At 45.2% G+C, this 14,083-nt stretch overlaps 1 protein-coding gene across 1 annotated transcript in view; it reads right to left on the bottom strand.

The window, feature by feature from the left end:
* Positions 1-602: 602 nt before the first annotated feature.
* The window catches only part of bcorl1 (BCL6 corepressor-like 1), a 29,072-nt gene continuing 15,591 nt past the window's right edge, over positions 603-14,083 (bottom strand). The window contains exons 3-12 of the mRNA XM_030106774.1: positions 11,438-14,029; positions 11,085-11,214; positions 10,257-10,748; positions 7,445-7,632; positions 6,949-7,215; positions 6,689-6,855; positions 5,974-6,119; positions 5,084-5,161; positions 2,482-2,656; positions 603-2,203 (exon numbers count right to left, since the gene is read on the bottom strand). Coding sequence (XP_029962634.1) covers positions 1,843-2,203; positions 2,482-2,656; positions 5,084-5,161; positions 5,974-6,119; positions 6,689-6,855; positions 6,949-7,215; positions 7,445-7,632; positions 10,257-10,748; positions 11,085-11,214; positions 11,438-14,029 — 4,596 coding nt within the window. The 3' untranslated portion in view covers positions 603-1,842. The remainder of the gene's footprint in view (positions 2,204-2,481; positions 2,657-5,083; positions 5,162-5,973; positions 6,120-6,688; positions 6,856-6,948; positions 7,216-7,444; positions 7,633-10,256; positions 10,749-11,084; positions 11,215-11,437; positions 14,030-14,083) is intronic.

Below are 14,083 nucleotides of genomic sequence, written 5' to 3'. Positions count from 1 at the left end.
TTGATGACATGTACAGGGTGCGTACGCCTGTAACTTCAACCACTCTCATCTGGAACTCGGGTAAAGGAAAGTAAAGAAAAGAAAAAAAAGATGGATTTGTAGAAAAAGTCTTTATGGTAATTGTTCTGGCAATAATTAATTTATGACCACAGACATGGTACAGCAGTGTGAAACAGTTTGAGGCCCAATGAGACCCACACCTGCTTCCAAACAAGCAACAGCAACTCTGCTTTTTCCATATTATGCCAGAAAAAAAAGTCTCGTCGGTATAGATATCATGTCAAAAGAGGAAATCGACAGAACTATACATGAGAGTGACTTTGTACCCTTAACATATAATTTAATATGAAGCAACAAAACGAGGAGATTAAACTATGATTCACAATCATGCTTTATTCTTGTTGATTTCTTATAAAAGAATCAAATAAAAGGCTCTTTCGAGATCTTGCACGCGTCTTAAGTCTCTCAGTCTTGCTGTATCCCACTTTAACTAAACTATACTTCTCTTTACACCTCTTCATCTTAAATATCTTTTATTAGTTTGTGACTTCAAACCAAAAACTTCATTGATTGTCAACACAAAATCTATGTTAGCACCAGTACAATAAAACTGTACTTTTGCCTTTTTTTCTTTTTTCTTTTTTTTTCTTTTTTTTTTTTTTTTTTGAAATACTGTTTTCAAATGAGGGAGTAAAATCTCAGAATAAAGGGATCCTAATAAGTACATTTCAGAATGAAGCACCAACCATAGAAAGCATTTCTCTTCGATAAGGTTGTCAGATACACAAGAGGTCAAATATATTAATGACTATTAAATTAAGCACAACAAACAGTGTGAATAAAACACTGCAACACAAAGCACTCTGGGATCTGAAAACACCATAGTGGGAGGTGGGAGGTGGGGGGGGGGGGCAGTGGGGTGGGCGTCTCCGGGGACGACGCGGCGTCTCCTCCCAGAGAGATCCACAGGACTCTGCATGAGTTCAGGAGGAGCGGAGAACACGATCTGTCCATGTCTGTAAACAAACCCTCAATGTCAAGGTCCAACATAATGTCAAACTGTGCGCGGGGACCCGGGGCGGCTCGCCGCCGGCCGCCGCTGCCGCCGCCGCCCAGGCTTTACTTTGTGAAATGTGGAGGAAAAATAAACACTGTGAGCAATTAGGTCCGTCCAGTGATGATCTCTATAGCGCGATAAAGTGGGGAGGGACTGGAAGTGAGGCTGTGAGCCGGGCGGGCGATTACGTGTGAATATGACTCGCTGTGGTCTCCTCTCCGCAGGTCTCCACGGCTCCCAGGTCGACAGAGAAACCATCTGGGCCAATGGCCTCCCTGACTTAAGCATCTTAGCTTTACGCAAGAGTTCACCAAGATAAAAGCCTCGGATTATCCCGTCGGAAAAAAAAAAAAAAAAAAACATATCGCTTTCCCTCAGGAACAAACTCAAACGAAAAAGTCCTAAACAATATCCGTCCCTTGCCACAAGAATACATTTATATAACCAAATGTGTTAACCCTGATGGCAAGATATACATATACACTACCATGTACATACATAATCCATACAAAAAGGTTTGTTCAATAGTTCTAGTGTATTCAAATATACCTATGGGTAGGAACCTGAAAGCTGCTTTCCAGCACTGACCACTCCCGTGTGCAGGTCCTTGAGATCACGTCTGAGGTCAAAGGTTATCGGTGGAGTGTGAAGTCATTAGTGTGGCTGGAGTTAAAACCCAAGATCCTCGTTTTCAACGGACGGAGAGGTTTTCCTTTGAGCTGCTGCTTGCAAGGAAGGACGCGGGCTGACGCCGCGACGGCAGTCTGTCTGCGGGGAGGACGAGGCTATCGGCTGCGAGGCTTCCCAGTGTTTGTCTGCTCCTCCTCCTCCTCCTCCTCCTCCTCCTCCTCGTCCTCATCCTCCTCCTGCAGAATGTGTATGGAGGAGCCCAGTAGTCTCTGGAGCTCTGGCACACACCGGACCAGATCCACGAGCCCCTCTTCCTCCTCGTCCTGATCTTCCTCCTTGATTTTGCCTCTGTGCGGCGACGCCAGAGCGGCGCTCACCTGGCTGACCGACACCTGCCTCCAGAGCTCGGCGCGCGACAAACTCACCACCTCAAAGTGTGGGTAGCGCGCCCGGAAGATTCGCGACGACATTTTGAGACGCTTTAGGACGTCCGTCAGGAGGAACCAGTTGCAAAAGCTAAAAAAGAGAAAAGTGTGACACTGTCAGTGGGTTAAAGGGCAAAACAAGACCGAAAACTACAAAGTAATTTATATTTTCGTAATAACAATCGAGCAGTGATGGGGCTAAAAAAAATGGTCAACAGCAGGAAAACAAAGGGGTGCTATGAGGTGACTGTTGTCAGGGAGCTTCTTGTTGCAAACAGAATCTGGACTGACTGATCATTGGTCTGCATGGTCACAAAAACAAGAGATGAAATGTGACATCTGCTGACGGGGGTCCGAATGCTCACTCACCCCTGTGTTAATGACATCTGAACATGATAGCAGGGCAGGAGGGGCTCGTCCGAGAACTCGAACATGAGGCAGTCTTTGTCCCCGGAGTCCTGCTCCGTCTTCCAGGGGGATCTGTCCTCCAGCTCCTGGTTCTGCTCGGACAGCAGGAAGTCCCAGCATGGCTCCTGGTCGCTCTCTGCCGGGGGAAGTTCACCAGAATGAGAAGAGCGAGAACGGAGTCTGTCTGGTTACCCTGAGCTGCTGGGAGGCACGAGGCCGGAGCGCCCTCTGCTGGGCCGCAGCGCTCACACCGATAACGGACACTGAGGTGAACTTACACCAGCAGCAGATGCTCAGAAAGGCTAGGAAATCTGTGAACGCTCAACACATTTTAATTATGGGCATAATATAAACTGATGTGACACCTTTATACAAAAATCAGACTGAAACGTCCGGGGGGAAAAAGATGAACATGTTAATAACATTTTTTAGCAGCTTGTGCCAACAGCTAAATAATATCAATATCTCCAGTAAAATGCAAAGTAAAAACATTATCAAGCTACAGCATTCATACTAAAACATCTGCAGCGTCTATGCTCTTTTATTTGGGCATCAACAGAAGAAAATAGAAAATAAAGACATAAGAATTTGCAGATCCTTTCTAAAAGTAAATGTATTAATTAATAGTAAATTTATTTATTGAAAAAGTGAGCACTTGCTGAAGAAGTGACTTTATTATGAGAAAGCAGTAAAATTGTGTAGCACAGATGCAGCAGATGTAGACTGAGAACGAACTGTCTCAGTTGAAGGTGGAAGGTTGATGGAGTCGTAGTTTCTAACTGAACTTTAAAGGGGACATATGATGCTATTTTTCAGTCACGTCACATAAAGGACTCAGAAGCCCAAAAACATAATATTTAAGTTTGTCCGCCCCAAATTCATCCTTTGTTCGGAGTTTCAGCACTCTAAAAAGTCATCCTCCTCAGAAAAGGCTGTTTCTGAGCCTGCTTCCCAGTATGCACTTGAACGCGTCTGTCTATGCCCACTCTCTCTCACACACACACACACACACACACACACACACACACACACACACACACACACACACACACACACACACACACACACAGAGTCTTGTATTTCTATCTTTGTGGGGACCGTCCATTGACTCCCATTCATGTCTAGCCCCTAACCCTGACCCTTACCCTAACCCTAACCCACACCACAACAAAGCCTCACCCTAAAGAAATGTTTTTGCACTTTTACTTTTTTCAGTAACAACAACATGGTCAAGAAAACACTGTTTCTCCTACTTAGGACTGGAAAAAGGTCCCCACAAGGCACGTCGTTTCACGTTTTGCTATCCTTGTGGGGACATTTGGCCCCAACAAGGATAGAAATACGAGAACACACACACACACACACACACACACACACACACACACACACACACACACACACACACACACACACACACACACACACACACACACAGGGGGAGGAGTTGAATTCACTTATTTCAGGATAAGCAGACCCAACTCAAACTCGACCGTTTCAGCTTCCGTTTCGTTTTCACAAAATGTGGTGCAGCAAGACAGGGAGGAAACAGACGATTTTCAATTTTGAACGTCATAATGATGCTACAGCAACACACACTACTATAAGAAACTTTTCACAAAGTGATAAAAGCATAATATGTCCCCTTTAATTATTGAGGCGTCACATTTAAAATCACAGTGAAAAATAGAATTATATTCTAACATTATAGAGAAATGCATCACTGTAGTGAAATAATGTTAAACATAATTTTAAAAAAATGCTCAAAAAAAAGCAGGAATAAATATATATATTCATAAAATCCTGTCCCCAGTCAGGACACACATTAGTTAATAAAACACCTCATCCTCACCACACCCAGTGCCTTAACGAGAAATCTTATTTATCAGTTAACCAGCAAATAACTATTCAATACAACCCATCAATTAAACCACTTCTCATCTGCAAACTGTCTTAGATTGATCTTCCTAAATCTCCTGTTTAAAGAGCTCTATAGCAGTTTAACTGTTCTACCTCACAAACCGAAAATACAGATACTTTTGACAGTTGTACAGACACAATGCTTTGTGAAGTTTCACTTCCCCGTTGAGTCAAAACCCGCTTCCCTGTCACAAAACGTCTTCTGAATATCACCTGGAAGTAAATTAAAGGAAGTAATGATCAGATTCTCTCAATAAAACTTATGCAAAGATAAATAATCTCTATGTGGGGACAAAATCAATCTGTGGAAAGAAAACTTGTCATATTTCGTCTTTATTCAAAGAGCTTCAGTCCATATTCTCTTAAGTCTCCCTCGATTCTTCCATGCAACTCTAATCCTGTTCTCCCTCTGCTGGATAACTGGCTCCCTGTGGCTGTTTACAACACAGCGCGGATGCTGGTACTCTCCGCTAACACCCGTCCATGTCCCAGTGGCCAAGCGTGAGCCCAGCCTACAAACTGGCTTCCTCTCCCGGCAGCAACCCGGCCGCCGCGCCAACAAACACTCCAGCTTTTGTTTCCGGAGTGGAAATTTCAATCGCAAAATATTTAACGCAGTGACAGATTGAACACTGATGTTTCTTACCAAAGAGTGAGCTGCTGTAGAAATCCCAGGGTACACTTGGATCCTGCTCGTTGCGGCCTTCCAGGTCGGTGAAATATTCTGGAGGGAAAGAGAAAAAAAAACAGGTTTTATTTTTCACGACAGTGGCAGTTAGCATGAGAACACGTGGACAAACACTGATGGAAACACTCGTCTCGCTGACAGAAACAAGCAAAGCTCACGATGGCATGACAGCACGGAGAGCTCAACGGAACAATCTGATGCTGTAGCCTGTCTTTGTGATAAGACCTGCTTTGCAGCTGTGCGCAGTCTGCCAATGTAAAGAGAAAACACACACACACACACGGTGTGCGACTAATAAACTGCAGCAACGTGAATGAGAAAAACCAACAGAACGTATGACTTGTATTTTGTTGTCTCCCATGAGAAGTGACTGCTGGCGTGTCCAGGACGGAACCCTGAACTGGATCCAGCAGAACCGAAGCTGAATAGACGACTGAACAATCAGAGGCAAAAGGCACTCGTGTGGATCGAATGTTTCCCAGGAAGGCAGGCCTGTGTGAGTAATCACCTTGTGATGACAAGAATGCAAATCTAAAGCAATTTGCTTAATTACTTGTTGGTCTTCCAGTGATTGAAAAGTCATTAACCCTTTATTAGGTAAGACGTCATATCTGTTAACTTCTGCATTTCTTCCTGCATCATGGAAATGACTGAAACTCAAATCCATTCAAACATTCATCCAATCTAGTAAATCGCAGGTAGTCGCTTTTGTTGGAACTCAATCGATGAATCTTATGAACTGCTTGACTGGTGGCTGCAAAGTTGGCAAATAAATGTTCAATTAACTTGGAGGCAAAGAGTTTAGAGAAAAAAAAAAAAAAAAAGGTAAAACAAAAGGCTGGTGGCACCTGTGAGGAAAATCTTCATGCTGGAGCTGTGCGCCAGTTTCACCGGCGTGTGTCCGGAGTAGGTGGCCAGGGTGGGGTCTGCACCGTGGTTCAGAAGCAGCCACACTATCGGGAGGTTATCGCTCGCCACTGCGTCGTGAAGGGGCCTGGGGGAAGAGCAAGCGATTTTTAAGGGACTGTACGAGTGAAAACGACAAGGACGGCGCAATTACCCCATCAAAAAAAAGAGCTCCGCTATCTAAGTCTCTAACAGACTTCTGACCTTTCACCACAGCTTATTCTCTCACAGAAGTGAGTCAAAAGAGTCGCTGGACTATCATCGGCAACTGTGTAAATAGTGAAAGTAGTAAATGTGAACACATTATGCTGTCAAAATATCATTAGAATGAACGCGCAGCTGCTGTGAATAGAAATACAACTAAACAGCAAGAAAATTGTGTGAAGAGTTCAGAAAAAAATTGAACTGAAATGGTGAGAAAAGAGGTTTTCTGGTGAGGTGTGAGGAGAAGGTTTGGTCTGCATGTTACGCTGGTCTGAGCCGCCCGTCTGTGAAATGAACCCAGGCTGGCCGTCAACGTGAAATCTGTCAAATGCCCATGAGTGACACACTCCAACGTTTCTCAAAAATTAGCTTCCTGATTCGGTTTTCGGAGTGAAAATGTTATTAGAGCAGTAAATCTGACAACCTCGCCCATCACGCGGCATTAAGCCTCACCGTGTCCCGTCCTGCGAGCTGCAGTTGACATCTGCGCCGTGCTCCAGCAGCATCTGGACGATCTGAGTCCAGCCTCGAGAGGAGGCCTCGTGCAGAGCTGTGTAGCCGGCGTTGTCCCTCCGATTGACCTCCCTGACGTCCTTTTCCAGACAATACTGGACGACGTCCTGCACGGCAGAGGAAGGACACACACAGGAGATGGGTAACACTGCTCGTACCTTCAGTTTTAACGCTGCTCCAGCAGACGGGAGGGATTTTACCTGATAACCTAAACGGGCGGCACGCTGGAGCAAAGTCTCTCCGGCATTTTTGTTGACGATCAGCCGCCGGACCTCTGGGGGGACGGGCCTTTTGGTGGGGGAGTCCGAACCGCTGCTTCTCCCCGAGGAGCTTTTCTTATTGGATGGAGAAGATGTCAGACTCTTCGGGGTGCGTGTCGGACTAACCGGTCGTTTCACGGGCGTGTCGTCGTCGTCCAGAGCGAGCGAGGCGCCACGCTTGCCCAAACTGCTGCGCTTGCTCTTATTCTAAAAATAGAGATCGTTGTAAAAGCAGTGTCAAGTTAGGGCGCTTGGTACGACTAATCAAGAACCTGTGCAATGTAATCCCAGCTGCCCACATATATGTGACAAATATAGCTTTTCATCAGGCCACAGGGGGGCACTATAAGCTTAAATAATCACGGCGCCTGTTTCCTTTCAACCTTGATGATTTGATAGATTCTGGAGCAAACAGCAAACAGCATCAGGAACTTACTTTGTGCTCATCACTGTCACTTAAGTGTTTGCTTTTGAACTTCCTCTTCCCCGAAGGCTTATCGGCGCACTCCAGGGACTCCTCGCTCTCCTGGTACCGGACGGATCCCGAACGGGTGAATGAGGGTCTCCGAGGAGGGGGCTCTGGACTGCAGGCGGCGGGACTGGGACACTGGTCTGCCTGCGGATCTGCAATGACAAATTAGACTGAAGATAAACACTGAGCCTTGAAAAGAAAACTGTGAGAATTCTTGATTCTGACCAAAATTATTCTTGGCTCTGAACCCACGCTGGCATTTTTAGCATCGAACCAAAAGATGTAAACAGACACCATATTGGACACTTTGATGATGCATATTATGTAATTCAACTGTAGCGTGTCTGTGTGCGGATCTAAATGCACCCGTTGGACTTCATGATGATACTCTTATCAGGTAACATCTCACAGTGGCCTATAAAATACACAAACACATCCTGTGTTTAGATTTCAGAGTTTAGATTGTGTTTCATTCATAAATCCATATAAACAAATCCAATTTTTTGGTGAAAATCACCTTAGATCCGCGTCGGTCACATCCACAATAACAGGTATTTCCAGGTGAAATTCTGGGATAAGTCATAGTGAGGACTTGAGAAATTCCAGCCAATGAACAGCCAATCTCATGAATGTGACGTTCACCACATTGTGAATTTTGGGCCAATTCAGTGACAAAAGAGAGGAGCAGAATGTCAGTAATGCCGTTCAACATGATGAAGTCTGATGCACCAGCACGCACTAAAACCTCCAGAATGAACATGAAGTAGAATTATCACCTCTCTGTGTCAAAAAAAAAAAAAAAAATACTAAAACTTGTTTGCTATGTGCAAGCACAATTTCTGGCACAGCTGCTAGATTGTACAAGTGTACTTTATGAAGTCGGCAGTGGCTTTATGTATTCCGTATAAACGGTCCCATAAACAGCTCTACCAATTTTTATTACAGCTTCGCAGTGTATCGGTTATAAAGATGTAGTTTGTAAAATAAATGCGCCGATATCTTCCTAATACGGTTCAGCCACAGAAGTTTCTGGATGGGCAAATGAAAATACAATTCAAATTTGGCAACTCTTTTGAATATATATGAAAACAAATTTAAATTCCTTGCAAAATCACATAATCCATGTTTTATCCCCAAGAGGACAAACAACATATCAGATGTTAAAACTTAAACGTTTTACCATTTGATGGCAGCAACACATCTCAAAGAAGTTGAAAGGGGGGCAACAAAAAGGCTGAAGAAGCCACCGGGACAAATCAAAAATGAGTGGAGGATCAATTCACAACTAGAGAGATAACATCATCGAAAGATTCAGAGAAACAGGAGAAACCGAGGGACAATGCCAACAGTCAAAACGACCAAGTGACCACGCTATGCTTCGTTTCAAACACAAAACTCTATTGGATATGAGTTCAGCAGCACTTTGCCGTATAATCCACAGATTCAACTTAAAGCTGCATCTTGCACTGAAGATCTCACATGCAAACAAAGTCTAAAAACGATCCGCTCTTCTCCGGGCCAAGGCTCAGAATTCTTTCTAGAAACTGTACCGACTAAATATGAGAGCTGTCTGCATCCATTAAAAAACCTGAATCTATGAAGGAACGGTGTGGGGACCCGACACATCTGGAAATGCACCACTGATACTGAGGAACATCTGCTCACATCTTAAAATATGTGACGGTTCAGATCTTCCCTGTTCCATCAACAAACAAAAACCACAATCTGCATCCATCACAACACCAGGAGAAGGGTCCGGGTGCTGAGCTGGCCTGCCTGCAGTGAAGCTTTCACCAGTACAACATTTTGTGAATCATGAAACAAACAAAATATGCAATAAACACTGTTAAGCAGCTTGAATCCTGCATCAGACAAGAATGAAACAGAATTCCTCTCCCAAAACACAAGCAACTGATCTCTTCACTTCACTTTTAACAGTAAACATGTCATCAGATTCAATCTGAGCTAAAATCTCCATTTAAATAAAAAACAACATTGAAATGCCACAGCTTAGACATCGGGTATTTTGTTTCTATTCTTTTAGGAATAAAATATGGATTTATGTGATCTCAACTTTTTGGGGATTGTATACATAAACATGAAAACAGTCGTTAATTTATTGTTGCAAAATAAACAATCAGGACTAATCATGCTGCAGCTGAAGGAGATATTATTTCTAAATAAAAGCTGTAGAAATCAGTGAATCCTTTATAGAATTGTATAGCAAATGTACACATTTAGCTTTGGACTGAAACAGGCTTTCATGAGTTGTCAGCCCTGATTCATGCACCAGATATTTCTTAAAAGAATGAATAATTACTCCGTCAAGAAACGTCAAATGATGACAAATACCGATCGCAAGCCAACAGAGCCAAATGTTTTGTCACTTTTTTGTGGTCAGCGGCCAATAAATGGATTAATGTATAAGGATATTAAGACGGAGTGATTCAGGCTTGTTAGTGAGGCTGTTACCAACAAATGTTTGATATGTTAAAATGACGACTATGCTGCCGATCATACTCTAAATTGCTACAAAAACTGTATCACAATGACTTTCTTTCACTATAACTCCACCTATTCAATTAAACCTTTTATTTGAGCAAAGGCTTCCCGGAAGAGATGTTGAAAATGTGGCACTTAAATTCCATTGTCAAAAGATTTAACATATTCTAAAATGTTGTAAAATAATGTTAAAATGCGAGCTGTAAGTGTAGTTAAGCTTGGACTGGAAACAGTTAAATTAAAAAGTGCTGCTCTCGAGAGGAAAGCTGCGTACCTGCTGGGATTCCCGTGTCCTGTCTCAGGGAGTTAGACTCCTCAAGGTGCTCTCCCTCTTCGAGTTTGTCCTTCTCGGTGATGTATTCGCCAGTCTGGTACTTTTTGCTACGACACCGCCGGCGCTTCTTTTGAGGGGGCGTGTCGCCCTCCGCACCGGACGTCTTGCCCTTGCCCTGCAGCGCGCGGTCCGGCAGGGGGTTCGATCGGGGCCTCCCTCTCGGACGACGGGGGGGCTGGGCGGGAGTCAGCGGCGGCGATTTGGAGGCTTGAGCAGGTGCGGGAGGAGCGGCGGGGGGAGGCATCGGTGGAGGTGGAGGGGAAGGCGTGGCAAAGCCCCACAGGTCAAGGCGGGCGTCGTCGGCTCGCCGCCGCCCTCTCCTCAGTCTCGGGAAGGAGCATTCAGTAGTGTCGGCCTCCTTGGCGGATGCGGCGGGGGGATTGGGGGACGTGGAAGTTTCTACGCTCTGAGGATTGGCGCTGTTATCTGAAACTGATTAAATCACATCTGACAGTTACATTCACACCAGCGTCGGTCCTAAAATATGAATAAGACATAAAGATAAAAAAAAAAGCCACACATTATGTGAAATGTTTTACTTTTTCACACGCGAGCTACCCTGCGACCCGAGCTGACTGCAGGCTATTTATCTCTTCAACTAAAACTGTAAACCCAGGGTAATCCAACATGAACTCAATAAAAGACAGCGTCTCTGAGACAACTGCAGGCACCATTACATTTCAGATTCAGATAGATATCAGACATTTGTGATGTGAGAACTTTGAGGAACAGTAAATGTCACAGAATTATGAGAATGAAAGGCTCTACCTGCTTTGTTGAGGACTGGCTGCTCAGCTTTGTTGGGACTTATCTTGTCCCTTGGACTCGTGTCTTTCCTCTGTGGGGAAAGTTTCTCCGCAGACAGACTTTGCTCCAGCGCAGGTGCGCATGGTTTCTTCTGTTGAAATACACGGGACGGAGTGAGCACGGTGTATTGGAAGCTACTTATCACAGAGCTTTCAGGGTGATGGAGAACACGTCACAAACTCACAATGAACCCAAGAAAGTCAAATCATCAGTCACAGACAAATATGAAAATGTGTCTGAACAGTCTATTAAAGAGTTGAAAATACCTTAACAGACAAAAAGATTAAAGTTAAAGAGACGATCAGATAGGTTACCTTCTTATTGCAGGACACTTTGGCTGTATCGTTGTCTGCATCTTGCTTTTTCTTTCCTGGAGTCTTCTTAGATGAGTCTACTGTCGACTTCTCCTTCGCTAGTTTCTTCGGACTGGTCTTTTTCTGTTTGATGGCAGCAGTTTTTGTCTTGGTCGGGGACTCCTCTTTGGTTCCGTTTGTTTCGTTCTCCAATTTGTCGCCTCCCCGCACACACTGGCCCGATAGAACAGATGTGACCATACCCTCCAATTTTTCATTGGGAGGACTGTCTAATGCTCCACTTTCTTTCCTCGGTGTCTCCCCCTCCAACACCTGGGCCAGTTTGCTCTCTATCCTGTTCCCATTTGTTGATGCATTGTTCCCAAAGAGATGAGACTGGCTCACGGGTTTTGAAGAGCCATGCTTTGCTTGTACTCCCATATGCTCGCCTTGACTAGTGTGTTTGTCACTATTATTCTCCAAAGGCTCAGTGGCGTTCGCCTTTTCATGTCTTCTCATGGCGTTAGTCAAATCCCCCTGAGATGGCGCGCTGGGCCATTTCTCTGCAGACCAGTATGGTTGGTATTCAAAAGCAGAAGTGTGTTTAGACTGGGTGTCGATGAGTGGTTTCGAATCAGCCTTTCTTGATGCAACAGAAGGAACTGGAGCGCTGGCCTCGCCAAGTCCAGGTGTTTCAAAACCTTGCTGCTTCACAATGGACGCAAGGTTTGACAAAGGGGACTTCATCCTGTCCCACTTGTCATCCTCGGTTTTGGAAGGGCAGTGATGGCCACTCTGGTACTTACATCCCTCTGTAATCGTGGTGCCCTTGGTCTTTGGAGATCCTTGTGTTATTTTTTTCTGAGCAGAAGGAGCTTGATGTGGAAGAGGAGAAGGCTGCTGCCAGGCTGGACTGACGGCAGTGGTACAGTACGGCACTGCTGTATTGCCAGATCCAGTTTTTGAATAAATCTGAGCATTGGAGGGGCTCAACAGGGCAGTCGTTAAGGCTCCTTTAGGGGGACAGTTCTTGCTGGTGTTTTTCATATGCTTGACACTGTGAGCGTGTTGGTTACCTTTCATTAAACAGGAAGGCTTTTTCCCTCCTGAGGCCAAATGTTCTCCTTGGTCAATTATGGATATAAATTCCTGCTTTGCAAAACTCTGAAACTCATCGGCAAAAGTCCCTTTTCCATCTTTTCCTCGTAGAGTAGAAGCCAGTATGGGGCTCGCCACACCTACATATGTTCCGGGGATGTTTTTTATTGGATCCTGTGACGATCCCTTTCCCCAGGTTGTTTTGGATTCTGGAATCTGGTGATTCTGAGACCTGTTTAATTGCTTCTGATGAGAACCATTACTGTGGGTATTTGGTGAGACTGGGTACTGCACAGCAGAACTAAAAGTTGTTGTATGAGTCCTCTTGGAGTTCAGATAATCCCTCTGATTTGATTCAACGCTATGAGGCTCCATCGCATTACCTGGGGCGTCATTTAAGGATTTCAGACGTTTTGACTTAGCAGACAAATCAAGAGGTACATCTCTGGGTTCAACAGAGCAAGCCGTGTTATCTTCTGGGGCAGAGGGGGGCGGTGGCGGTGTTTTAAGTGCTCCCATGACTGCCTTGTCTATGCTGTTGCCTTTCTCCACATGGTTCAGCAGCCTGCTCTGAGAAGTGATGCTGGCCAGTGCAGAGCCGCAGCAAATAGCAGCAGTTGGAGACAAGGTGTAGTGGGTGGGTGCTGCAGAGGTTAGTGATGGGTGCTGTAATGGTAGGGCCATAGCTGGTGAGGCCACAACGGAGGCTAGAGATTTATGTTCTCCTACAGGTATGGTGTTCTTTGTGGATGAGTGGTTGGATTTGAGTTTTGGAGTTGCTGTTCCTGTTTTTTTCTCTGCGGCCGGAGTCCGGCCAACAGACAGCGAGTATGGATAGGTCCGCATGAGAGGTGTCCCTCCAACACCTGAGCTTTGAGGTGGAGTCTCCTTTTGAAACTGAGTGGCTGTGGCTTCTCTCAATGCTGCAATCTGACCCAATGCTGGTGGAAGGGTAATTTTGCAAAGTGGAGAAGAAAAATTTGAGGAAGGAAGAAAGGCAACAGGCGGGGCTGGTTTGAACATGGTGGGACACTGAAATCCAGGGGAAACGCTTTGCATGGGTTGAGTCTGTGGGTGTGACTTCTTGCTGGATGTCACATTACTGTGACAGGGGTTGAGGGAGTCCTCCCGGTTGACTTTTAAACCGCCTGACCACTGAGGAGTGGGGAAGACCCCAGCACTGTCTGCCTTGAGTTTGGGAGCTTCTGCCCTTTTGTCAGTTCTCTTCTCTGAGCTCGTGAGGACTGAGCTGGACATTGGAGCATTGTTGGGCTGTTGAGGTGGGGAAAGTTCAGCACTGTGGTTGCAATTGCTGGAGTCCAGACAGGCTTTTACCGTCTTGCAGTCTTTCGTTGGAGTGGTCTTGTTTTGCTGACTGAGGGTAACATCTCCTCTAAACTCAGGGGGTAGCGTCTGGGGGGGATTTCCCACCATGCTAGTAGACGCTTTATTAGGAGCACTGATCTCTCTGCTCACCGTGCCTCCATCCCCTACATTCATTAGTGTGGGATCCACCTGCGTAATAAGACAAGTGTAGGAAGCCTGTGTTAATTAGATAAGAGGACAAAA

Source organism: Salarias fasciatus, chromosome 2 (genome assembly GCF_902148845.1).
Source record: "Salarias fasciatus chromosome 2, fSalaFa1.1, whole genome shotgun sequence".
In the NCBI taxonomy this organism is placed as follows: Eukaryota; Metazoa; Chordata; class Actinopteri; order Blenniiformes; family Blenniidae; genus Salarias; species Salarias fasciatus.
This window is presented reverse-complemented; position numbering and strand designations above follow the sequence as displayed.